The 27959-nt window shown below is 38.8% G+C and overlaps 1 protein-coding gene across 2 annotated transcripts in view; it reads left to right on the top strand.

Moving 5' to 3' along the window:
- Positions 1–27959, top strand: part of fgf14 (fibroblast growth factor 14) — a 158879-nt gene that overhangs the window by 115483 nt on the left and 15437 nt on the right. For both annotated transcript variants that reach the window (XM_088352138.1, XM_088352139.1), the window contains exon 3: positions 3954–4057. In XM_088352138.1, the coding sequence (XP_088208264.1) occupies positions 3954–4057 (104 nt within the window). The remainder of the gene's footprint in view (positions 1–3953; positions 4058–27959) is intronic.

The raw sequence follows: 27959 nt of genomic DNA, 5'->3' as shown, positions 1-27959 counted from the left end.
GGGGGGTCTAAGGCAATTAGTGTGCTGAACGGATTGTTTAAATGTAGGGATCTGCCAATGGGTGCAAAGCGGGGCTTGCAGGTGTGGTGGTGCCAACAGTAAAGTATGGCTCAGAGTCATGGGGTTTGAGAGTAAAGTGAGAGTAATAGGTTAAATGTCTTTGAAATTAGATGTTTGCGTAGTATGTGTGGAGTGACAAGACTGGATGGGTAAGGAATAAGAAAGTACGGAGAAGAACTGGTGTGGTGAGAGAGCTTGATGAAAATGTTTTGAGATGGTTTTGACTCATGGAAAGAATGGATGGAGGCCGTTTGTAGTGCAGAAGTGGGAATCGATTGAAAAGAAGGGGCAACTATGGAAACGTGCTCTGTATGTGTGGTCGGTTGATTCGTGAATGGCGAAGGATAGTTAAAATGGACTAATAGCAACGCATAAGATGCGGTAAACCATTGTATGATGTCGATCCTCTCTGCTGAAGGTTGCATGGCATAGCAACTTACCCCTTTTTATGCTTTGGGCTTAATGTTTGGTATCAGGTGTGGAAAAGGCTAGGGGTATGCGTGTTTGGTGAATATGAACGTGTTCTTTAGTCTAGCTACCTCCCACTAGGGGGATATTGATTTGGTATATAGAAAAATAGAGTTCCACAGTCATATTTTGTATTATTTCTGTAGTATTTTTAAAGTATTACTGTAGTTATATTTTGTAGTATTTTTGTAGTTTTGTAGATTTTTTGTTGTTGTATATGTGTAGTATTTCTATAGTATTTTTGCAGTATTTTAGCCCCTGTGAAAATGTTATTTCTACCATATGGCCCCTGAGTTTAACTCCCCTGAAGTAAATGGCAGGGGAAAGGCTAAATATGTTCAAAATTATGCATTTATGTATCAGTAAAGTAATTGAAAATCAAATTGTATTGAAGCGGTAAAGCTGTGATGTTTTTACCGCCATTAGCATTTGTAATTTTGATTTACGCTCTCAGGTCACACATGCTTAAACCTCAGACGGACGGTTGCCCAGGAAACAGACAAAATGGAGGGGGAAAGGGCCATATTAGTAGCTGATTGTGGCACTACAGCTTTAGGCTAGCTGTTTCATTTGACTGCTATCTGCTAACATGTGACACATCACATCAGCGTGTCAGCCAGATGTGACGTGACACATGTCACTTAACATAGGTTCAACCAGGCCAATGGACAGTGATTAAGGACAACATCTTCAGGATTTTTAGGAAATGCGGTAATTACTTAGTGATTGTGGTTAATGAGGACCAGTATTTCCGGATTTCATAATCATTCTGATGTTTATAAAAATAACAAAAAAAAAAAGTATTCTACGAAATTATAATAGCATTAATCTTTCCACTCTGTAGTGAACGTTTAACTTATTCAGACGTTAGCCCTTTCACTAAGCGACTTTAATGTCAAGCAACTTCAGAAACTCTGAAAGTCACACAAAAAACATAATACAAATTGTATTGTATTGATTAAACTAAGAAATAGTAGTTATTCTGAAATACAAGAATAAACCTTACATTTGTTATGAAAAACACGTTATCCCTACAAAACACATGGGACATCAATTAAAATATTTACATATGTACAAAATAAGATACAATACACAACAACTTGAACCATTTTATACTCAACAAATTGAAAGTCAACAACACAGAAACCCAACCCCCCCCCCCCCCCCCCCAAAAAAAAAAAAAAAAGATCAATCTCAAGGAAAAGCTTTTAATCAGTAAGAAGTCAGATCCTGTTGTTCCCCTTCAAGAACTGACTTGTTTGCGGACGCCATATCACGAAAGGCAGAGGTGGGTAGAGTAGCCAAAATATATACTCAAGTAGAAGTACTGTAACTCAAGAATAAGTAAAAGTGAAAAGTAGTCATCCAAGTAATTGCTTGAGTATGAACCAAAAAGTACTTGGTGAAAAAACTACTCGAGTACTGTAACTGTAGCAAAATTGTATTTAGATTGACATTCTTTGAATATATCTTTTAACTGACTTTATTTTTGATTTGTTTAACTTCTAATCTTTTACTGTCACACATTTTACTTTTATTTCACATTTTTTGTATTTTTTTTGCAGTTGTTTTTATTTCTAATTGTATATTTCAGTGTTTCCTCATTTGAGGGGCACACACTAGTAGGGTGTGGTTCAATGGCTGAAACTCAAGAGGCCATCTGTTGCCATCCGTATTTGTGTGGATAAGCCCCCCTCTGGTTCCTTACCTTACATGGTTAGTCTGTGCCTTGCCGTAATCATATTTTATTTCTATTACTGTTTCTTTTTTTTATTGTATTTTAACCATTGTGTGTGTCTGTCTGTTAGGTATTTTGGGTTGTTAGGTGGGGATAAAGGATTTTATTGTCTTGTTGTACGCTAAATGTTTTAAAAAGCACTTTGAGTGGCAATGTATTTCCTGGAAAGTGCTATACAAATTAATTTCATTGATTGATTGATTGATTAATTGGTTGGTTGTTTGGTTGATTGATTGATTGATTGATTGATTGTTTGATTGATTGTTTGATTGATTGTTTGTTTGTTTGATTGATTGATTGTTTGATGGATTTGATTGTTTGATTGTTTGATTGATTGATTTGTTGATTGATTGATTGATTGATTGGTCGATCAATTGATTGATCGATCGATTGATTGATTGATTGATTGATTGATTGATTGATTGATACGAGCGTCTAATATTCTATTGCCTCACGCCAAAACATCCGTGGCCATTAACAGTGATCGGCATCTATTACAGCAACCACAGGACTATTACATCAACCATGAACCAAAGGCGGCCCCAGACACACCAGCAACCTTTTCATTAGCAAACTCACGGGAAGTGCTGCTGAGTCTAAGGCTACACTAACTGGGCTTTCAGGCTCCGTCCGGAATGACCCATTCGTAAATTCCGCTCTCCCGACAGAGATGTTTACAATGCTCAGGGTTGGGGATTAACGGAATACATGTAACGGAGTTACGGAATTAGAATACATAAAATTGTTTCTGTTACAGAAAAAATGCGTGATCAAATTGCTGATAGATTTAGTTCAAATAAGGATTACTTTGCAGGATTACAATTTTATTTGAAACTATAGTTACAAATACAGAATGTGCAGATAGACTAATTGTGTCTATGAACATTTCAATTACCGACTTTCAAGAGACAGAGAGAGATTTGTCCAGTAGTAATGTTAGTTTCTGTTGCACAGATTGTTGGCCAACTCATACACTGTGTTGCAGGTCAAGTTTTTCATTTTGTTAAATTGGCGTGAGCCTGCAGTTTTGTGAGGGCAGCACAGTTGCGCGCCAGTTAAGCATTCAGTGACATTTAGTAAATCTGACTGATTGTCCCTAAGCCTTCTTTTTATTTTTTGCAGTTAATTGGTGTACAAAATCACTATACAATCTCTGTATTGTTATAGTGTGAGATTGTTTTACTTAGCCCAATCGATCTGAATAATGTCAAGAGGTTTGCCATCCCCACTTCAAACAAGTAAAACTTGGACTTGGACGCATGACATCACAGAGTTAGTTGGACATTTAGAAAGTGTATAATTTTTGTGTTTTAAACAATATTAGTTTCGTCTTGATGACTTGTGTTGCTTAATAAACTGTACAATGTGGTTACAATTTAGGCATTTTTTGTAGGATTGTAAGAAACAACCTGACATTGGTTTCCTATAAATCTTTTTAAAGTTACATTGTTCTTTGAAAAAAAAAAAAAGTTTTATTTATATTGTGTTAATATTGGATTGTGCAAGTATGAGCATATTTGTTATTGGAGTAATCCAGAAGTAATGAAAATTAATCAAGTTACATTACTGCAATATTAAGATACTGGGATTGCGTTACTGATTACGTTTTTAACTGGTGACTCGTAACTTTTGGGATTCTATTTTTCAAGTAAACCTGCCAAGCCTGACGATAGTTTGTATTTTTCAGCTTTGTTCAACCTCATTCCTGTGGGCCTCCGAGTCGTCGCCATCCAGTCTGTGAAAACGGGCTTGTACATCGCCATGAACGGAGAAGGTCATCTCTACACATCAGTAAGTGCATTCGCCTCAAATCTGGGACTCATTGTCTCACAAAAAGTTTAGTAATCTCTCGCTGTATCACGGTTTACTATTCGTGGTCTTGATACTGTGCGGATTTTCATTGTGCATGGTTTTCAGCACTCTGATTGACCAAACAAGGGATCGGCAACCCAAAATGTTAAAAGAATTATATTAGATGCAAAAAACGACAACAACAAAAAATGACTGTAGCCGTGATCAAACAAACAGACTATTGATGCACCACATGCCTTATGTATCTATATTAGCTATATTAACATACAGACACTCCCCTACTTATGACCATTCGACTTACGAAAAACGGTAGATACGAAATTTTTTGGGGGGATGTCGAAAAATATCCGGTTAGATTTTAGAAGTTAGATTTTGTATTGTGTGCACCTTTTTCCAAGTACAGGACATTACTGTAGTGCTTTTTTCAGCCACTACCGGCGAGTGGTGGCGCTGAGAGGTCACCCAGCCTCCACCCCGAAGAAGAAATCCGTTTCCTCTTCCTAGTCCGTGTGTAAACATTCTATACTGTATCCCCAGCTTGCTAATAATTTTTGCATTTTTTATTGTTTAATTGCTCGTGCATCCATTCAATATGGTTGGTGTAAGTGTAAAGAAGAGGCGAGCCTTTTCTTTTTAAATTAAAGTTGAACAAGAAAGCTTTATGCGGTTGAGAATATGGTTGGATTGCTTTATTTTCGGCCAATTCTACCACGGAGGAGGAAGTCCCCGAACTCCTGAAGCCCATCTTCGAAAATCAAATTAAATTTAACTTTATTTGTCTTTATAGAGCATATTATTTTATGAAACGTTTATTTTTCAGTACAAAACAATACAGGTTACTTATACAAGCCTTAAACATACTTATATAAACCTTAAACATACATTCCATACAAAATATAGCTCTGAAGCAACTTACGAACAAATTCAACTTACGAACGATCGTCCGGAACCTGTCTCGTTCGTAAGTAGGGCAGCGTCTGTTTTATCAAAATGAACGTTGGATGCAGCTGCATCCTGTGGAGAAGGATGCACTGCGTGACTGATCCGTTGTTTAAGTTTAACCCCATAAAGTATCTTTAAATCTATTTTTATTATTGATTTCCCACATTTCAGAAACTGATAATTTCACTTTGTTTGACTTTTTGCTGTTTGTTATTTTGACTCTTATTGTGCATTGTTGTTTGTTGTCATGACTATTATCAAGTTTGTACATTATTGTCACTATAGTCCAATCATGTTTATGTCTTTGATTCTCACACCATTTGGGGCAGATCTGCTTTTGTTACATTGTGATTTTTGATAAAAATAACAGGCTCAAGGGAGAGATTTAGAAAAGGCTGAAATGTCATATTGAATAATAGTCAAAACAACGAACAACAGTATCTCAAAATAAACAACTTTTCCAAATAAAAGTCAAGTAACAAACCACCCTGGCATCCTCAGCGAATTTCTTTGCAGGTGTCTCCTAGTAAAAAAATGAAAAAATATTCTACATATTAGTCCCCCCTTTTCTTACCACAAAAACAAATAAATAAGAAGCAGTTTTATTTGTCCGAAAACTGGAATAACAAACTAAAAATGATTTATTTCAAACGTTTAATGATGAATGATCTCAATGAGAGTGTCACTCCTTTTACTCTCATTGATTCTTTGCTTCCAACATATCATATTTGTTTTTAGTACTGATATCCAACCATTTTGGGGGATATTAAAATAAGTGACATATAGCACATGTTATCTGATATGATGAAAACATAAGTGCATGAAAGGCAAAATATTCTTATGTGTTGCACGTTGAACATTATTCAGTTCCTTGTAGTTTTGACTGTAAATGTGAATTCGAAAATCCAAGGCTGCAATTACAGTCACAGTAACTGAATGTGACATAGGAAAAACGAAAAACATCATAATTTGCAAGAGTATAATTGTAGGTTTGGGTTTCCCATTAGGATGATGTGTGCTTAAATTGATTATCTTAAAAGCCCTTTGGATATTTCCTTCCTTTCAAGAAAGAAATCACCGTCGTATTTTATTGTATTTTTTGTTCCAATACACTTTGTTAAGCATCACTCATACAAAGAAAATTTAGATTTCTTAAAGGAAAGTGACTTTTATTGGTCATGTCCTTTCTTTCACCTCAAATTTGTGGTGAGCAGACTTCTGTTAAGAGAATATCATTCAATTCTCTGTTGGCATTTATGTCGGATACCAGCACTACCTTCTTATTGTGTTTGCCAATTCACCCTGAAATCTTATTTTTTCTTTGAAGTGTTTATCCTAAAATATCATGTCTAACCTTGTATCAAAAAAATATATGTTGTTATCAATGACAATAAAGACAATCGTAATTCCATGCCACTAGTGGCCCAAGCTGTCCAACAGTCAGAGGCAGCTGGACACCAATGATCAAATCCTGACAGTGTCTGTCTTTGGGTTTTGATTATTTAGCTGTTCAAATTTCGATATCATTAGAAATATTATGGGCAGCACGGTGGCGCAGTGGTTAGCGCATGTGCGGCACAGTTCTGAGGTCATGAGATCCAAACTCCTCTGTGGAATTTTTATGTGGTCTCGGTGCTTGCGTGGGTTTCCTCCGGGCACTCCGGTTTCCGCCTACATTCCAAAAACGCGCATGTTAGGTTGCCTGGTCCAAATTGTCCCTAGGTGTGAAAGAGCGAGCGAATTGTCTGTCCCTGTGTGCCCTGAGACTGTCTGGCAACTAGTTTAGAGTGTCCCCTACCCACTGCCCGAGGATGGCTGGGAGATGCTCCTTCAACCCCGCGACCCTATTGAAGATAAGCGGTGCAGATAATGGATGGATAGATAGATAGAAATATTATGAAGTAATTAATTTAAGAATATTGGAAAAACTTCGGCTTACATAATGCTCTGATCTGATGGCAGACTCCTAAGTAGAGGTAAGATTTTAAGTCTGGTCAGAACTAAAATGTAATCATTACGTTCGGGTTTGGGCCGGGGCGGGGTTCTGAAATTGTTTCCATCGAGACAACACAACGCTCATCGCGATTTGCTAGCAAATGGGCAAGTTTTTGTCCTACCTATCATATGTGCCTTTGAAACAGACGATACATTTGGGTGAAAGTGGTCAGTACTTAAGATTTTTGTTTGACATTTTCACTGCTCCAAAATATCGTTTTCTGAAATAGCTTTAAAGCCTGACATATTTTCTATGGTAACATTTTAGTATGATGTTTGCTGACTACGGTAATCACGCAGTGTATCTATGCTTGCCTAACCTTGTTTTATATTAGCTTTGTTTGCAGCAATTTTGAGTTTCAGTGATGCTGGTTTTATTTGATTAGAAACAGAATTGATGTTCGTTTAATCTATGGTAGGACATCTCCACAGGATAGAGAGTTTCGGCACAACACAGAGCTTCTATTTCACTGAGTTTTTTCAATTTTCCACCTGTCATTGTTCTTTGTTTCTTTTTCTTCTATCCGCACAATGAAATCTTTTCCCTTTCTTGTGCCGTGTCGGCAGGCACATAACCCCACATGTATTTCAAAGACAGAAGGTAAATTAAAATGTCCTCATTCTTATTGAAATTGAACCTTTCTAATACTTAGGGACAGTGTGTATTATTCAGCACCTCTTTCTGGTTAAAAAAAAATGTAAGTTTAAATAACAGAAGCATTATTATTTTAAATAAAAAAAAATATAAATGATCATGTAAACATGTATTTTTTTAAACTTGGGGAATGACAAATTGGCATTTATTTGACATAAGATGTTCATCCCCGGGCAGCACGGCGGCACAGTGGTTAGCGCGTGCGCGGCACAGTTCTAAGGTCCTGTGTGGGTTCAAATCCAGCTACCGGACTTCCTGTGCGGAGTTTTTATGTTCTCCCCGTGCTTGCGTGGGTTTCCTCCGGGCACTCCGGTTTCCTCCCACATTCCAAAGACATGCATTTCAGGTTAATTGGCCAGTCCAAATTGTCCCTAGGTGTGAATGAACGAGCGAGTTGTCTGTCCCTGTGTGCCCTGCGATTGGCTGGCAACCGGTTCAGCGTGTCCCCTGCCCACTGCCCGATGAATGCTGGGATGGGCTCCAGGACCCCCGCGACCCTACTGAGGATAAGCGGTGCAGCTAATGAGATGAGATGAGATGAGATGAGATGTTCATCCCCAAGACTAGAGGGAGCTGGCATAATTGGCAGGCATTATGCTGCACAGGCTTCCCTCAAAACACGTCTAGTTTTTCACCCTTACTTTTCTTTTGCACATCATTTTAATTTTGTTTTCCCAAAAAAGAAAAAAATAGCACATAGTAAAAAAAAATTGTTCCACTTGAAAATATGTTTTGCTCATTTTAAACTTATTTCCCCCTTTTTTCTTTCCCTTTTCATATTTACTTAATTTTCTTTAGTTTATGTCCCCCTTTTTCTTTCCTTTTATCTTTCCTTTTAATTTTTCTGGCTTTTTTCTCGTTTTATTCTTTTATATTTCTCTTTTATTTTTTACTCTTTTGTCTTTTTACTTTTTGTTGATCATGTTTTTCTCTCCTGTTGTCTTTGTTCATCTTTCTTTTCTTTCTTCTTATCTTTTCCCCTTTTTTCTTTGTGAAAGGCTAAGCAAAAAAGTGCGGGAATGTGAGTCTCCATGATTTGTATTCTTCCTTGTGCATTTAGCACTCTTTTTCGGTTGCACAACACCATACCGAGACATTTAGCGGTCGAATATTACATGCTGTACCTTGAAGTTCAGCTCTGATAGATGAAAGCAAAAGTTTGCCAAACCCTAATCTGTTCTTGAAGATGAACACACCCTCTTGTTGAGTTAAATATGTTCATGCGTGGAACCTGAAGACATTTTTCCAGAAGAGCTCATTGAGGTTGGAGCGCTGTGTTCCTCACAGGCGAGTCATCTCGTTGATCCGTCTTTCTGCTTGCTAATGGAGGTTGCGATCAAGCCGCCCACTCCACCAGGCCCTTTTTAGTGACGAAATGGCAGACTTGCCAGATGCTCTTCATCCTCCCCCATAAGGAAGATACAAGCTCTGCTGCCATTATTATAGGAAATTCAGACAATCCGCTTCTTCCCATTAGTTGTCTTTGAAGTGCACTTCTGATTTCAGCCGAAATGACTCTGAAGGTCATTTCAATGGGACTCTGATTGGGATAAACAACACTTTTAGCGAATGAAAAAGGTCTTTATCTAAGTACAGTGCACAAGTATTGCACACTCACCAAGAACTTTGGACGTATCGCCATATTTTAGGCTGCAAACTTATAGATACAAAAACTGTAATATTGTTTAAGAATCAAAACCATGTGAGACACAATTGTAAAAATAAACCAAATGTATTCAATATTTGATATTGTGCTAACACACACAAAAGAAAGAAAGTGAGCAAAACTATTGGTCCCCCTTGAGTTAATACTTTGTACAACTATATTATCTATTCTATAGGATGGAGTTCTGGACTTTGGCTTGACCATTTTAACACCTTTTTGATATTAGTTTTTAACCTTTCCACTGTAGATTTTGCTTTATATTTAAGGCTGTTGTCCTGTTGGAAGGTGAACCTGCACTCTTCAACAGATTATCTGCCAGAATCGCTCCGTATTTATCTTCACATTAAGTCTAGTGATCTTCCCAGTTCCTGCCACCACCATGTTTGACCGTGGGGATTGTGTTTTCAGGATGATGCGCAGTGTTACTCTTACGGTTTGATATCAGCAAATAATGTAATTGTGGCCTGTGCAGTCCATTGAGACATTTTGTGATTAGGGGCTGTACAAATAAATGTGCGCCAAATGTAACGGTTTGCATTCAGCCCGAAAAATAATCCAATATGGTCTCATCTGACCAGAGCACCTTGTTCCAAATGTTATTTGCGTCTCCCATTCGGCATCTTGCAAACGCAAAACGGGCCTTTCATGATGGTATTTCAGAAAGGATTTTCTTTCTCCCACTTTTCTATAAATGGCAGATTCATGAATAGCACGACTAATAGTTGTTTTACGCATACATTATTCCACCCAAGCTGTATATGCCTGCATGTAATTAATCTGATCATGGGAGTATTTGTTGCTTCTCTCATTAGTTGACCCAATTGTTCGGCCTAAAATTAGGAGAAAAAGACAGTTCTTGGTAGATTTGCAGTGGTTTTATGCGCACTCCATTTTGATATCATTGCTCCCACAGTGCTCTTGGAGATCTGTAAGTGTTGCAAAATTAGTCCTTTTTTTAAATCATACTATAAAATGTTGAAATAATTTGGTTACACTGCACGATTGTGTCTCACATGTTTTCAGATTTTAAGCTTCAAGTTTGAAGCCCGAAATGTCACAATATGACAATAAGTTCTAGGAGTTTAGTACTTTTGCTAGGCACTGCTCCTGTGCCAAGGTATTATAATTTTTGTTTGAAGTTTATTTTGCCCTGTTTGTCATACAGTATGTTAATCTTCTTTTATTTTGTAGCTCCAGTTCCCTTTCATGTTCCCTTGTTCCCCCGTTTATGTTGCTCATCACCACCTTTGACCTTACTACCCTCTCCATAAATGGGAATTTCTCAGCTTGTCATTAGTCAGTTCATTTTGTTTTTTTCTCATATCCTTGAGCTGTCTCAGTCTCGCCTAGTTTCATTTTCATAAACTGCTTTTTTTTTTTTTTTTTTTTTTTTTGAGGGGGATAACTGAAGCTAGTGTGTTTTCCTCCAGGACTAGCTTTGAATTTTAGATGCTCCTTTTTTCCAAGTTGCAAATTTGCCCGTATCAGAATTAGAATTGGCATAATTGACATTGATAACTGTCAAGGTTAAAACTTGATATTGTATTAAAAAGAAAGGAACACACTCTAAGTTAGACGTTAAGTTGTGTATCCCTTTTATCGGAGGCGCGTCCGACGTGAGTTGTCCCTCAGATCTGCCTCCAAGATCAGCTCAGAGAGGAAATCACACACAATTGATAACTACTAGCCCATTTAATAAAAACGCATGCGTAAAACAACAAATTTGATTGGCTTAAACAAGATCACATGATTACATGAAATGATACAATACTGGTCGCTGGGTGTTACACTATCATAATAAATGAGAAACAGAAGTTAAAGTATCCGGCCACCAGCTTCCCAACTGACCTTGGAAGATAAAGATTAGCCCTCCTGAAGGAAGATGAGCTAATTATTTACGGTAAGCTTAAACAATGATGCAGTCTATTTCAAAGGAAGCATAGATAGGGAGGAGAGGCACATTTTAGGGAGGCACTATCGCTAAAGGACTTCTGTGTCATCTTGTCTCTGAAGGGAAATATTAACTACCTAAGCTTATACAATTTTAACAAAAGACAAACACCTTGATAAAATATTTGGCTTCATTAAAGTACTTTTGAGGATAAAATCGTACAAAGGCACATTGAAACTATAATCAAACTATAATTTTCTCACAGTAACAACATTGTTCTCAATCATAAACGTACCACTCCAGGTTAAACACGTAATAACTTAAGACAAAAAGAACGTTGGGTTAAATAGGCAAAAGTTTTATATTTTTTTATTGTCTTGTGCGCTTGATGAGAGGTGGCGATGGCCCAGGGACCCTGTCTCGGTGTTGTTTTTCTTTTAGTTTGTTAATGGACTGATTGACTTCAGCATTATGCAAATTAACAATTGTTCAGTGGGCTCTCATGGGGGAGTCTTGGTGCACATTGCAAAACACTCATTGTGATTATGTGTTATAATTATTTTTATAGAGGAGTGGTTCTTAACTGGTTTGACTTCAGGACCAAACATCCCACCCTAATTACAAGCCGTTACCCAGAAACAATAAATATTTCAACATTGTGCTATTTGAACTAAAAAGTAAGTCACACTTTTCAATCCCACTTTTCTATGGGTTAAACTTTTTTTTTTTCCAAAGCAGTCAGGTCCAATTTCTCGTCCATTTTTTATTATGAGTCAATCGGACTGTTTGGGCATCATAAGACAAAAAATATATGCAGTTCATTTTTTCAAATTCTATTATACATAGCAGGGATTTAGGGAGCGAATCCATTTTGTCTAATATGCCCTATTTTTAAACCACAGATGGTACAATATATTCACACAATTTAAAAAAACAAAATGCTCAGCAAAACCAAAACACCAAAATGATAATAATAACAATTCATTTAAAGGGACAGTGTATAATATTTTGCACATCTTAGTGGTTAAAAAAAACAACTATTGATTCAAAAAAAAACATCAAATATACATGTAATACATAGAACCAATCACTTTTAAAATACTCATAGGGTGAAAAATGTGGAATTATTTGACATAGCATGAGCCTCGCAGAGCCCTCTTGCTGCTATAGGTACCCGAAAAAAAGGCTCAGGAAAAAAATAAGAAAATAAATTGTGTGGTTTTCCTCTTGTGCATTTTAGCACCCATTTTAGGTTGCATTGTACATTACAGTGACCTCTAGCGGTCAAAAAATATGCACTGTCCATTTAATGCTTAATTAGCTGCAGGTATAATGAAATTCCAAACACCTTACTTCAGTATCTTTAAAATATAAAATATAAATCTTTAAACTACAAACATTTTTTGTCAAACCATATACTTAAAAATGAATTTACATAAAATATATAATGCATTCAAACTGACCACCAACATTAACTCAAGGGCACTATATTAAAAACCCTACAAAACACAGATATATGAAATAATTAGTGCAGATTTTGTTTTAATCAAATATGATATGAATGGATCCGAACGGGGCTGTCACAGCAGTGCAGTGGTTGGCGCGTGTGCGGCACAGTTCTTAGGTCATGAGATCGAACCTTCCTGTTTGGAGTTTGCATGTCCTCCCCCGTGCTTGCGTGGGTTTTCGTTTTTCTTCCACATTCCAAAAACATGCATATCAGGTTAATTGTGCGGTTTAAATTGTCCCTAGGTGTGAATGAGCGAGTGACAGGCTGGCAACCAGTACAGGGTGTCCCCTGCCCCCTGCCCCCTGCCCGAAGACGGCTGGGATGGGCTCCAGCACCCCCGCTACTATCCTACTGAGGATAAGCGATGCATATAATGGTTGGATGGATGGATGTATGAATCAGAACGTTTAGCACTAAAACATTTTAGAAGTAGGACTAAGCAACTCTGCTCCTGCTCAAGAATGAGATGCCAACAATGCTCGCTGGTTTACTTATGCAGGAGTCACAAAGCGGGATGAATGATAGCAATATTCAACACCAAGGACTTAGGTCTGGGGTTGGAATTAGTTGGGCCCAAACATAACAAAACATATGTCTTACGTGAAATAGAGGGAAGGTGCCACATTTGTCTTATGCGTCAGCACTTCAGGAGCTTTGATCGATTGATCTCATTTAGAGTGATCACATATTATTGGAGGGGACAAAACCATGATTGCTCGATATTGGTGGTAATACGTCACCTCCATTTATACTAAATCCCTGCCTTTCCGGCATGTTTTTTGCCAAAAAATGTTAAGGTTCTTATCCGCATTATTGGGGTGTAATGTCTTGATGTGACAGTTAAATTTATTTGCCTCCGTGCTGTCTACTGGCAACATTTTTAACATAACTATCACGCTGATTGTTGCTTGTCTCCCACTGTGGTTGCAGTGAAGCGCTACACATGCTTTGTCAAACTTTCTTGTTTAAGCTCCGGGAAAGGAGACGTTTGCCTTTTTATCCCCTCTCTCTTTACTTGTCTCTTCAACCGTGTTCAATATTTTTTTTCAGAGGGTCTCTCCCACTTTGCCTCTACACGTCATAATCAATGTGTATACTCTGTCATATATATACACTGCGTGGAAGCCAATGAAAGCGCCATTGCCTTCCTAGTATAGTGGAGGTTCACTTGATTCTGGGAAACTTAAAAATAAAAAATAAAATACCCGAGGCCAAACGCACCCATGCATCCCCACTATTTGAGAAGCACTGTGTCAATGAGTGTAATTGAACCTCAGGTATTTGTTTTCTTTACTTAGCATTATTTTGACCCACTCAAAACGAATCCGTGACCCACTTTTGGGTCCCGACCCACAAGTTAAAAAAGATTGTTTCAGCGCGACAAAAACAAAATGTGCACAGCAGCTTTAAGCACTCAGACACACATCTTATATATTTTAAAGTATTAAAGTCATTTATTGCTCCCTCCTTGGGCAGAAGGTTAATTTGTTTTTCCTCCCCATTCTGTCGTTGTCATTGCACATTATCCTCATAAAGAAATATGACTTCCAATAAACGTTTACGTGGTTTTAGATAATACAAAAACAGCTTAGTCGCCTGTGTGGTTTTGAAAAATATGTCATCATCTTTTATGTTGATGATTTTATGCAGACATGTGATAAATTTAGTGCCCTTTTCCATCCTTTGATAAAACCTGGGTAAAAATAAAAACCTAGGATTTATCATTATTAAAAAGATAACTTAAAATTGAAGTTACTAGCTTACTTGTTCAAAGCAGAAAAGGTCACATGTAGCACAATTCTCATCTTTCAAAGGAGATGCACTTTCACTGGACGTAATTGAACCAAGAGCTCTGATCTTCCCCAGGAAATAGATGACAAACATATTCATTGCGTCAGATTCTTTTGTGCAAAAAAGGGCCGCCGGGTACTCGGCTTCCTTCTGGAATCAAAGCGGCCGAGCGGCCTGGCACAAAGGAAGCACCTCGGAACAAAAGGAGAGCTCTATCACCGGCCGCCTTTCTGGTTTTGTATGAACTAATGAAAGCTCAGCTAATTTATCTTCCTGGCATTTGCTCCAAGATGTAATAGAAACCAAGGTTCTCTCCCAAGAATTTCTGTGAGGATACTCCTAACTCCCCAAGGGATGCCCTAGTCTCTGATTGGGTAATATTCGAGGGAAGAAAATACATTTAATTAGAAAGTTCTTTTTTTCAGGATTCATTTTCCATACATACAACCTTTTGACATTAAACATATGTTATTGCCCGTGTTGGGTGTGTTACTGAAAAAAGTAGTTAGTTACGCTTACTAGGTAGGTCATTTAAAAAGTCATATTGTTACCGCCCAGATTACTGACACCAAAAGTAACTATCAGACGCTCCTCCACTTGCGCAAAATGGTAGATACGAAAAAAATATTGGGATATTGAAAATATCCGGACATTGCTGTAAATTGGATTCTTCATTGTGTGCACCTTTTTCAATTAGAGGACAGTGCTGTAGTGCTTCTTTCCACCTTGTGGCGCTGTGAGAGTCAAGTCAAGTCAAGTCACATTTATTTATATAGCACTTAATCACAAAAATGTCTCAAAGGACTGCACAGGATTACAATTACAAAATTACACAATTACCTGATCTTAAACCAGCATGCGGGCAAGGAACAACTCAAAAACCTCAGTATGAGGAGAAAAGAGAAACCTTGAGAAAGGACCTCACATGTGGTAATCCCCCTTCCAGGATTGACCAGGGTGAATTACAATTAGCATTACTGTACACATAATAGTAAACATTAGGTAAGATGTTGAAAATGTCCGGAAAGCGGATGACATCAACGACGCCCCCAGCCTGCAAACCAGTCCAGAAAGTCTATTACGGCCACGACGCTGCCTCCCATCTCTGCCAACTGGTAAATGCAGGGGTTGACATGCTGCAGGTCAGACGCTGGTCCGCTGACCCATCCCAAATGATCCTTCTCCTTCGTATCAGCCAGGCAGGCGTCGGAAAAAGACAGGACAAAACAGACTATGAGGTGGGCATCAATCATACGCTTTGGAATAGAAGTGTGTCTTAAGCCTCGCTTTAAAAACTTCCGTTGAGGTTGCAGATCTTATCTCCAGAGGCAGGGCATTCCATAACACCGGGGCCCGGATGGAGAACGCTCTCAAGCCCGCAGACTTCTTGGCTCTCGGAGTCACAAGTAGACCGGCATTTTCCGAGCGCAGACTCCGTGCAGGAACATAGGGGGAAATCAAATCGGAGACATAAGAGGGTGCAAGCCCATGCAAACATTTATATGTTAATAAGAGAACCTTAAAGTCACATCTTAAGTGGACTGGCAGCCAGTGCAAGTTGGCCAATACAGGAGTAATATGCTCAAACTTTTTGGTCTTAGTCAAGAGTCTAGCTGCCGCATTCTGAACCAGCTGCAAACTTTTAATGCTAGACATCGGGAGACCAGAAAGCAATACATTACATTAATCAAGCCGAGAAGTAATAAACGCATGTATTAAAACCTCTGCATCTGATTGGGACAGCATCGAACGAATCGTCGCAATATTACGGAGGTGGTAGAAAGCTATTCTAGTAATATTTTTCACGTGTAACTGAAACGACAGATTAGGATCAAATATAACACCTAGATTTTTGACCTACAGAGTCACCATGGGTGATATTACATTTGTCTAGGTTCAGTGTAGTGTTTGAAAACCACTGACGACAGTAAGCTGGACCAATAATCAACATTACAGGTTTTTCTGGGTTAAGGCGTAAAAAATTAAGTGACATCCATCTTTGAATCTCAGTAAGGCAAGCCTCCAGATTTCTACAACTTAAATGTCCAGTTTTTTCCAGTGGCACATACAGTTGAGTGTCATCTGCATAGCAATGGAAACTAATATTATACTTGCGGATAACGTCACCAAGCGGGATCATATAAATACTAAACAGAAGGGGGCCAAATACAGAGCCTTGAGGAACACCACAGGGGACACTAGATTGTTTAGAGGTCAGATTGCCATAGTTAACACATTGCATCCTGTCTTACAGGTAGGTAAGTTAAACTTAACTTTATTTATCTTTATAGTCAAGTCAAGTCATGATTATATGTATAGCCTTTAATTATAAGGAGTCTTAAAGGGCTACATAGACCACAGAATGTCAATGCCTAGCTTTGTTTACTACTTACTTTTACTATTACCATGCTTTATTATTCAGCCTGCTTTGTAACATCATAGAGCATATAATTTTATTAAACATTTATTTTTCAGTTTCAAAACAATACAGGTTACTCAGACAAGCGTAAAACATACGTATATAAACATTAAACCTACATGCCATACACAATATAGCACTGGAGCAACTTACAAACAAATTTAACGTACGAACGATTGTCCGGAACCTATCTCGTTGTTAAGTAGGGCAGCGTCTGTATTGACAAATTACCATATGCATTCACATTGAAGGCAACCTCTTAAATTGCTTAAACATGGGCTGTATTTGGAAAACAAAAAATTGGTGTTAAAAGAACATTCCAAACAACAAATAAACGTACTTGGTTTCAAATTAAGATTTTAAGATGGATAAACTGGAGTTCGAACTAGGGTATTAAACAAGGTATAGGGCTTTCAAATGTGCTTTTTTACACTATGAGTAAACTTTCAGTACAGTTTGGGGATTTTATTTCATGATTTGCGTTTCAGATTAGTGTTTAAAATTCTTGATAGTGGAATTCAGGCTACTGTTTTAAACTAGGGTGTCAAACCGGGTATAGGGTTCGAAAATGGGGTTTAAACTAGGTTTAGGGTTTTAGTCTAATTCTATGGGTTTACAGCACAACTTAGGTTTCAAATGATGGTTATTAGCTATGGAAGGGAGAGTTCAATTTTTAAACTAAGGTATTAAACTGAGCAAAGGGTTTAAGTTCAATCTCGGTGATTTAGGATCTCCCCGCAACACTAGCAAGGATAAGCAACTCAGATAAGGGATGGCTGGATTTAGGATCAAAGTAAATGAAATGAAATGATCTGCATTCATATAGCGCTTTTCCAGTCAATGAAAACTTCCCAAAGCGCTTTACAATGTGTTTCACATTTACCCATTCACACACACTCACACACCAATAGCGGCCGTGCAGCCATGCAAGGCGCCAACCTTATTGGGGGCATTAGGGGTTCAGTGCCTTACCCAAGGACACTTCGACATGTAACACGGAGGAGCCGGGATTCGAACATGCGATCTCTTGATCCTGAGCTAATGCCGACCCATGTAGTAAAGGGATCCATGAACCTTGAATCATTTTGAAACTTTCCAAACTACCACAGCCTAGACACATTTTTTTAGTCTTTTGTCCTCAAACCACTCAAACATTTTCTTCTCAAACTCTGAGTAATGTCCAAGATTTTTTGATTTTTTTTCTCCAGGCTTAGTGTATTGCACGAGTCATTCCACAAATAAAAAAAAACAAAATGTAAAACTGTTTTTACCCTAAACTTTGCCCCATTGATTTAATTGTTTCTGTATAAGCTCTCTCCACATCGCTGCCTACACAACCAAATATTTGCATCCCATGATTTCACTATTCTATTTTACAGTTAGTTATAAATATGGCTTGGATGCGAGTATATACAGTAGAGAGAATAGCATTTTTTATGACATTTTCCTATGAAGTGTCATCGTCTACTTGTGGCTCTGTAAAATACATGATTCACATAGAATTCTTTTATTTAAGGGTACTGGAGAAATGGAGGAAAATGGTAGTCTAAGACGTAATGCCGTAGTGTTGGTAGGTATGATCTTCATGTTGCTCTCTTGTTCACAAGAAAAACCTTAGCTTGAAAAAAATATTGTGCGCCCTTTATTTTGTCACAAAAAGCAAATTCTGGTTGTCGTTGTTGCTTGTCCAGTGAACGGCTCTTTCATGTATCAAGTGGAAAAGTTACATTTCACGGTCGGCGGCTACATCCACCCTGCCTCACTTGACCGACAATATCTCTCCCTGGCTGGTCTTATCAGAAGCCTGCACTTGCTTCTCCGACTGTTTTTTTATTTTTTTCGTCAAGTCAAATTGACCCATGGCATAGCTTTAAGCGACTTCTTCCTGTAAAGAACAAAAGCTGGATTCGACATACTGGACTTACATTAGCTTATAGCTGTATTGTGCTGTCATGTGTGTTGAAAGAGAAAGCACCCCCTACTTCTAATTTAAAAATCTAAAAGAACATCATATTGCAGCGTCTCGTTGCTGTGACTAGCATACGTTTTCGCCCCCAATAACTTTTTGACATATTGCCATATGTAAGGCATCAAACCCGTAGATAAAAAACTCAAAATATTTTTTTCAGAATCAAGACACAATTGTGAAAATCTTTTTTTTTTTAAGATTTAAAAAACATGTAAAAGTATGTGTTGCAATAACATAGCCAACCCTTTTAGTTAATATGTTGTACAACCTCCTTTTGCTGCTGGGTATGTGGGTATGTCTCTAAATTGTACACGTCTTGAAACCGCTCAAGTTCCTTACGGTTTTGGATTATTTTCAGATCGTTCCACAATGCCCTAAAGGATTGAGGTCTTGCCTTTGGCTTGGACATTTTTTACAGCTTTATATTTCTAGTTTTAAACCATTCCATAGTAGATTTTGCCTTATGTTTAGGATTGTTATTCTTTTGGAAGCTGGACATGTGTCCCATTCTCAGGTCTCTTGCAGAATTCTTCCATAACCGCCCTGTATGTGGCTCCATACATCTTCCCAATCTTCCCATACCGTGCTGAAGAATAACAACCCCGGAGAAGTGCGAGTAGAAGCACCTCAGCGTACGCTGATCGTAGATGTACATTCTTAGCTTCACACAGGCATAGCACCTCCTCACTAGATACCGCTAATGTAAAGTGTGTAGGTGTGTGTTTGTGTGTGTTACGGCATCACAGGCCAACAGATGGCTTTGCGTGAACCTGTTTTCAGCCCCGTTGAATGCAAATTTGCACAGATGCAACACTGCATGTAATTGAGTATTTTTTCTGCCAGCACTTTACATTAGCCTGTGTTTGTTGCATATGCCTAGCGAAGTGTTAAAATAATTAAGAGCAGAATTAGAACATATAAAAACATGACAAAGGTTAGGTTTCAGACCCCTGGTGTAGCCTATGTAAGTCTACTGTAGCACTTCTGGCCCGATGTTATCATATAACTTGGGCCCTTTGCTGTTAATTACATTAAGGGGATGTCCCAATAAGTCCCAATGCAGGTAATGAGCACTTGAACAAATCCACTGTCTGAATGAAACACATAATCGTCACATTCCTCGAGCCTCAATCGGTGTGCTATACACAGTAATTGGATGTTGGGTGTGAGCAGAAGTGCTCATTATGTCCAAATCGTGTATTTCTGTCATTTTCAATGCAGCATCAAAATACTTTGGGTCTTGCTGTTTTGCAGGGGAGCAGCCTTATGCATTAATCAACAGCAAGGTCAGGGCACAGTTGGTTTGAATAAAACTAAATGCAAAGCTTTTCTCCTGGTTGTTCTAACATCAATTGGCAGAGCTAAATATACATCACTTCATAAGGTTGTACATATTAAAAAACATCTTCAACCGACTCTGACATAAAGCAGGTTACTAAGGCTCCGATTTTCACTCAACTAAATTCATAATACAAAGTAGGTGCACAATGCTTGTCATATGAAGATTGATTCCAACATTGAACTCAGAACAAACGGGTTTCCAGATCCATGAAGGGAACACGGCAGTATGCAATTGCCTGCTTAATGTGACAAAGATGTGCATTTTGCCAATGTGTTTTAATTATATGCTGAAAAGACATTGACCTATTATCGAGAAATATAGCTAAATAACAGCCTAACGCTTCAAATGTCAAGCCCTATTTGTTTTTTTTTTAAAGTAAAACATAATGGCCATTTTATAGAATCTTAACTCTGTTTCCTTAAATGGGTGAAATGAAACAGATCACTTAACTTTTATTTATGAATCCGCCAAAGAATTAACATTGACGACATTACTTTCACTTGTCTGCACGATTCTTGGACACACTAGGGAAACCCGTTTGATGAATTGCCATGCTGTTGCAACGTGATAACTAAGCCAAACCTCTGTAATGGAGCCAGTACAGAAAAAAAAGAAGAGCTAATTCAAAAATATTTATGAATATTATCACAGGTTAACATTTTTATACAATGCCTTGCAAAAGTATTAGTATAGAGCAGGTACATGGGGAAGACAACTGATAGTTGTCTTATGCACATATTGTCCCGCCTCAGCTGTGTAGACTATGGGTGCAGGTCATCCAATGTGATCATTGGTCAATTTATGCTTCTCTGTTATTTTTTTTTGTCTTTGTTTGGGCCGAAAGCTTTTAGAGGGATGACCAAGTCTCGGTAGGTTTGCAGTTGTCTTACGCTCTATCTATCTTGATATTTTTGCTTGCACAGGGCTCCAGGAGATGTGTAAATGTTACGAAATCGTCTTGTATCGCATTCCTGCTTTGACATTTTCAACAATTTTATCCCGGACCTGCCTGGTGTGTTATTTGGTCTTAATAATGCTTTGGTTTTTCAGTGTCTCTTTTCACAGACATCTGATCCCATCACAGAGCAGGTGAATTTGAACTGAGACGTGATGACGCACAGCTGCACCGTGCTTGTCATTGTTAGTCATTCATGTTGGAATTGGATTATTCAGAAGCAGTGTTGGGCACGTTACTTTCAAAAAGTGATTAGTTACAGTTATGCCATGGTTGCCATGGCGCCCAATTGGTCCCAGCCGTGTGGCGCCAGGTTCTGTCACGGTTGCCACGGCGCCCAATTGGCCCCGCCCATGGAGACCAGCTGAAACGCGTTGACAGATTGCTCCCTGGGAGTACTTAAACGCTGTCCTTTGAGCCGTTTGTTGTCCAAGCGTCAACAAAACTCCTGTTGAACTCTGTTGTGATATGCCAAGCCTGTGAATACCCGTTTTGCCTGTGTTTTTTTGCTCTTGTTTTGTAAAGCTCTGTTAATCTCCGTTTTTGCCTGTATTTTGCCCCTGTTTTGTTCTCGCCCTGTGTTGTTTTTATTTTGAACACTTCCTCATGGCGCTCAATCTACTTCCGCGACCAACGATCCACGGATCGAGTGTGCGCTCATTGCTCTTCCCCCTAATAAACTGTGAGTAACGTTACGCTATTGGGTTGTGCTCCCTGTTTCCTGTACTGGTTTGTGACAAGTTAGTCACTCCTTTTTCCAAAAAGTAACTGCGTTAGTAACATAATTAATCTATTCGTAAAGCAACTACTTACTGGGGAAAGTAACTAGTTCCATTACTTTGAAAAGTAATTGTTTTATGCCAAAGAATTTGACATTTCCATAGCAGTATTTGAGGCAGTTAAATAAAGAAGTACAGGCAGATAAGTGTGGTATAGAACTTTGTTATATCACCTCACCAGCAACAGAGTTACCCTATACTTGAAGTGCGACAAATATGAACTGTACATTTTTTAATAAATTAACAATCAGCAGTAAGTCAGTTCAATAGAATACAACCCTGGAAAAAAAATGGAACAAAAAACAAGAAAATACAACAACAAAAGAGAAAAAAAGCGAGATAAAAGATCATTTATTTTCTATAAACACATGACACTGAAAAACACAGGATATAAGCTTGAAATATTTATAAATCTACAAATAAAAGATAAAATAAAGAACAATCTTAACCTATGTTTATGCTCAAGAAATTTAAGGTCAACAACAACAAAAACCCATAAAAATGCATATTGACCAATCACAAGGGGAAAAAAGGCATCTCAGAGGGGAACCAGCTGTGGATTGGTGGAGAGCTGGCTCCCTTAGTTCACGTTCATGAGCCGGCACGAGTTGGTTGTGTCTTAGCCCTCATGTGCCTTTTCTCCCTGCGTTTTGGTAAACAGTATATTGGTAATCACTATCCAACTATGTAGTAGTTGTTATTTTCAATGGTAGCGTGAGAAAAAACATGACGTAAACAACTTGTAGAAAAAAGGAAAACTGCACCAGTGAAAACGGCATTGAGTTCGTGTCACAGACCAGAACGGACACACGACTCAATTGCATGCGTTTCTCAGATTTTATTGAAAGAGAGTGAGAGTAAGGCTTGCTTGATTGCTTGATCCGAGGACTGGCGGACAACGGGAGCGAGCAAGGCGGGAGTGACACTCCCGTGTCGGAAGAAGACAGGCGGGAATGGCAAGTCGTTTGACCAGGGCTAAAGATCAGAGGCAATGTCAAGTTCGTAATAGAGGTCGTAGGCTGGCGGCAGGCAGAACAGGCGTAGTCAGGTTCAGAAACGGGTCAAAAACGGGAATCAGGCAGGAAACAGGTTTTAAGAGGGACGGAGTCGGACGGGAACGCTCACTGAGTGAAACAACAGCTCGGTAGCCTAGATGGCAGGGCGCCCGCTCCGAAACTGGGAGGTCACTGGTTCAAGCCTCGGCCGAGTCATACCTAAGACTTACAACATTGGTACCCATTGCCTCCCTGCTTGGCGCTCGGCATTAAGGGTTGGAATTGGGGGGTTTGGTCACCTAATGACTCCCAACACAGCAGTTGGGTCTAAAAACCCGGCGCCGATCGAAGGCGACGAGTCACGTCGATAGCTTCGCGTGACAAAATGATTTCCGGTAGATATCATGTTGATGGTTGATACTGGCTGAATAATAATAAAATACAAATACAAATACAAAAATACACATCAGCTCGCAACGATCTGACAACGTTTGAACTGAAGTTGGGGGCTAAAGAAGGGTGTGGCCACCAATCCGCTTGTCCGGACTGTTGGCGCCAATCACAGGTGTTCCAAATAGGGCAATCATGACAGTTCGCAGGGGCACACCAGGGTTGGCGTTTTGTAGCCAAAGTAATGCACCGCTTTAGACCGTTGCTAACAAAAAAAGTTAGATCACCCCTCAACTGGAAAAATAACATAGTTACATAATGGCATTTTATATAACTGCGTTATTCCTAATACCGTTCAGAATTAATCGAGGAACTTCTGGAGTCATTTAGCTGAGCTGAGAGAACAGGAGGTCAATATTTTTGCAATACCTACATTTTCAGCTTTTTTGTTGTAAATATAATATAAAATGTTAAAATAATTTGGTTCTACTTCACAATTGTGTCTCACAACTTTTTGACTCCTAGAACATATTTTGTTAGTTTTTTAGCTTTAATTTTGAAGCATAAAATGTTCAATACAACAAAAGGTTTTTGGTGGGGGTAATACTTTCGCTTGGCTAGGTATATCAATGCATTAAGAGGAAACGTTAATAAAAATCCTGACAGCACTTATAATTGTTCTTCTTCAGGTCCTGTCAGTGGGGCATGCCAACTATTGGTCTGTCATATGGAGCATAAACTCACTTTACTTCATCATTGGATCCGGTCACTAGTAAAACCGCAATAGTGAACAGCTTGATTGGCATTATGTGTCAATGCTGCTGGAATCGTTTGCATTTAGGCCAAATATTTTTGTCTATAGCTGCTGCTTGTTGATGAAGAACCCTTCATTTGATCTTATTTAAGAGTTAAGGGCAATGGATTTAGGAAATTCGTAAAGCCGCACAATTTAACTAGAATGTCATTCTGATTTTTTTTTCCATGATTTTGCAAAAATAATCTACAATTATTCCTTCCTGACGAAATCAAATTGCGATTTTAGAGAAAATTAAGCGAACCCACAGTTGCCTGCTCTAAAAAACAAAAAACAACAACAAAAAACTCTTAGGTCTTTTTTATATATTTATCCGGGTGTGCCATGTATAATGTTCATTATGTTGTTATCCATGATAATAAAGCCAAATCTAATTACAATTGTAAATCATGGATATCCATTATTGTTCCATATCATTCTTCCTGTTCAAAAGAAATAATTAAGCATCTTTCCTATCTGTCATTTCCTACTCATAACAGTCTTTTTCAACAAAAAAAGAAAATCCTTAATATTAATAATTGGGAGTGCATACTGATGAGTGGCACACATTCAATTAGGATCTGACAATGTGCTGCAACGGGCTGCTGGGACTCACTCACAGATTAGCACCGCTCTTGAGGCAACAAGTATGCAATTTGTATTTGCACGGTGCTTGACATTCATGCAATAGGAAGGCAATTAGGGTGGAACGAGGCTCATAAATAGCGGGCAGCGCTAGAAGCGTTTGCGTTCCGAGCCGCAAATAGTGACACTCAGTCGAACCCCTCAAGCTCTCAACACCTGTGACCACGGATCACTGATTTTTCGATGGTTAATTTTTTTAGTAAAACAGTTGATTGCACATGGTTTGTGTTCCAATGAAAGGATCATGTATTTACTGTAATGTATTATATTTGAATTGTATTGCAAAAATGTACTGTCAAATCAAGAAGAAAAACTATTTTCTTTTTAGTTGTTTGAATCAAATGGATTATGGAATGAGGCCTGAAACTAGTTGGACCAATTAGTTGCTTTTACCAATTCATAATACGTAATAAATAAGTTTGCAGTCAAAGATAAAAAAAAGTCCACAGTTAGCCCCTTAATGTTCCTGTACAATCAACCTAAAGGCCCTGTCACACAGACTTTCACGGGTGTATCGAGGCTGAATCACGGCCAGAAATTTCTGCCCGTGAAGCAGACGCTGTTAGACGCTTTGAGATCGCGATACAGACGAGATACAACCGTGCTTTACACGCGGTAAGAAATTTCTACGCGGTTGGCCGCGCGAAAAGGTTTTGCGCTGCTTAAAACTTTAGACCACGGGTAACCGCGGGCGGCACACGTGGTACACACGAGGTAAAGACGCGGTACGAACGTGCTAGGACGTGCTACGGCCGCGGCCAAGACGTGGTTACACGCGGGTAGGACGCGAAATTTTAGCGGGTAATCGCGGGTGGAGCACGGTCATAGCACGTTTGTTCTGCGCCTGTATCGTGGTGTTAACACGTGCATTAGCGTGTGTACCGCGTGTAAGCACGGTCAAACGCGATGCAGCCGCGGTTACCCGCGATAAAGACGCGGAACAGTCGCCGGCGTCTGTTTCGCGGGCATACCACGGGTAAACAGCTGGTTTAGCCAATTTTGCACATTTTCCACCACGTCTGCTTCACGGGCAGAAATTTCTGGCCGTGATTCAGCCTCGATACGCCCGTGAATGGCTGTGTGACCAGGCCTTTAGACGCACCCAAAGTTTATTGAATACTGTTCTTAAATTATTTAGAAAATATGAACGGTTCCGGCCTCTTTCTAAAGGTAAGACTCTGAAGTTGTGTTCCAAACTGAAATCATGACTGCAAGTGCTTCTATCTATCTATCTATCTATCTATCTATCTATCTATCTATCTATCTATCTATCTATCTATCTATCTATCTATCTATCTATCTATCTATCTATCTATCTATCTATCTATCTATCTATCTATCTATCTATCTATCTATCTATCTATCTATCTATCTATCTATCTATCTATCTATCTATCTATCTATCTATCTATCTATCTATCTATCTATCTATCTATCTATCTATCTATCTATCTATCTATCTATCTATCTATCTATCTATCTATCTATCTATCTATCTACCCATCTATCTACCTTGGTCATATCCCTCAAGAGGGGTGACCGACAGCAAGACAAACACATACAATAACAAAAACAATAAACGGGAAATAAATAGCAAAAAAAAAAAATGCACAACAATTTTTGGACCATGGCCAACCCAATTGCCCAAACACCCAAACAAGTAAGGCACCTCGGCACCCAAGTTGGTCATGTTTTCGTCCCTCCAGATGAAACGGGACACCAGAAAGCGGCCATGTCACTCGGGTCAGGGTGACACAACACACTCTTTTGTTCAACAGCAGGGCCCGACAGTTTATACTGGTTTACCCCTGCCGCATCATACGGGTGCCCAGCCCATCCTTAAGAACGCGTCCACAATCCCACTATCCTTTGACAACACCTCTCCACTCCTTTCTATCACCAATAAGAGCTTTAGCTTCCATTTATTTAGACCTCTTTCCTGCAGTGCACTCATAACACCATCCAAGTGCAAGTGCTTCTAATAATGAATAATCTGAGTTAAAACACATAGAATTAGAAGGTTTTATTCTCGCCTGATTTTTCCTTTCTTTTTTGCAATTAAATGCCTGCAGATGAGCGTAGCATGAGAATCAGCTAAAAAACAGGTAATACAATAACTTAAAGCCTTACCTGGTACCTTGTCAAATTTGATCACAATCTTAAAAATTAAACAATCTATCTTAGGCGTTTCCAAAAGCGGCCATTTGGAGAAGGACAGTTACAGCACTAAAAACAACTGTGAGGTGGCTGCAACTGTGTATATTACTTCTGCCAAGCCTTTAGACATTTTAAAAGAGTTTTAAATGTTTGACTTCTCATTGCAGAAGTCAATCAATGATTGTGCATACTTGCTTGTAATGATGATGAGTAAAAATAAATCTTCATGCTTTACACTAGGAATGGTGTTTTTCGGATTGTACTCTTCATTCTTCTTCCTCCAAACAAAATAACGACCAAAAGATTATTTCGGTCTCATCTGACTACAAAACTTTCTCCCATGACTCATCTGTATCATCCAAATGGTCATATGCAAACTTAAGACAGGCCTTGACATGTGCTAGTTTAAGCAGGGCAAACTTTCGTGCCATGCATTATTTCTAACCATGACGTCATAGTGTACTACCCACAGTAACCTTAAAAACTGTGGTCCCAGCTCTTCTCAGGTCATTGACTAACTCCTGTCGTGTAGTTCCAGGCTGATTCCTCACCTTTCTTAGAATGATCGAGACCTTGCATTGGACTCCACTCCGATTGAGATTGACCATCATAGTTAGCCTCTTCCATTTTCTAATGATTGCTTCAACAGCTGACCTTTTTTCACCAAGCTGCTTGGCAATTGCTCTGTATCCCTTTACAGCATTGTGGAGGTGTACAATTTTGTCTCGGGTGTCTTTGGACAGCTCTTTGGTCTTCGCCATGTTCCAAGTTAAAGTCTTACTGATTGTATGGGGTGGAAATGTGTCTTTATGCAGGTAACGACCTCACATCTGATTCAGGGTGATAGATGGAGTGCAGGTGGACTTCTAACGGGCGGACTAACAGGTCTTTCAGGGTCAGAATTCTAGATGATACAGAGGTGTTCAAATACTTTTTAACAGCTGTACCACACAAATAAATTGATAAAAAAAATCATGCATTTTGATT

The sequence above is a fragment of the Urocampus carinirostris genome, chromosome 14, assembly GCF_059441175.1.
Source record: "Urocampus carinirostris isolate Australia breed hairy pipefish chromosome 14, RoL_Ucar_1.0, whole genome shotgun sequence".
NCBI classification, from domain to species: domain Eukaryota; kingdom Metazoa; phylum Chordata; class Actinopteri; order Syngnathiformes; family Syngnathidae; genus Urocampus; species Urocampus carinirostris.
The sequence above is the reverse complement of the archived record's forward strand: the minus strand, read 5'-3'. Positions and strand labels throughout refer to the sequence as shown.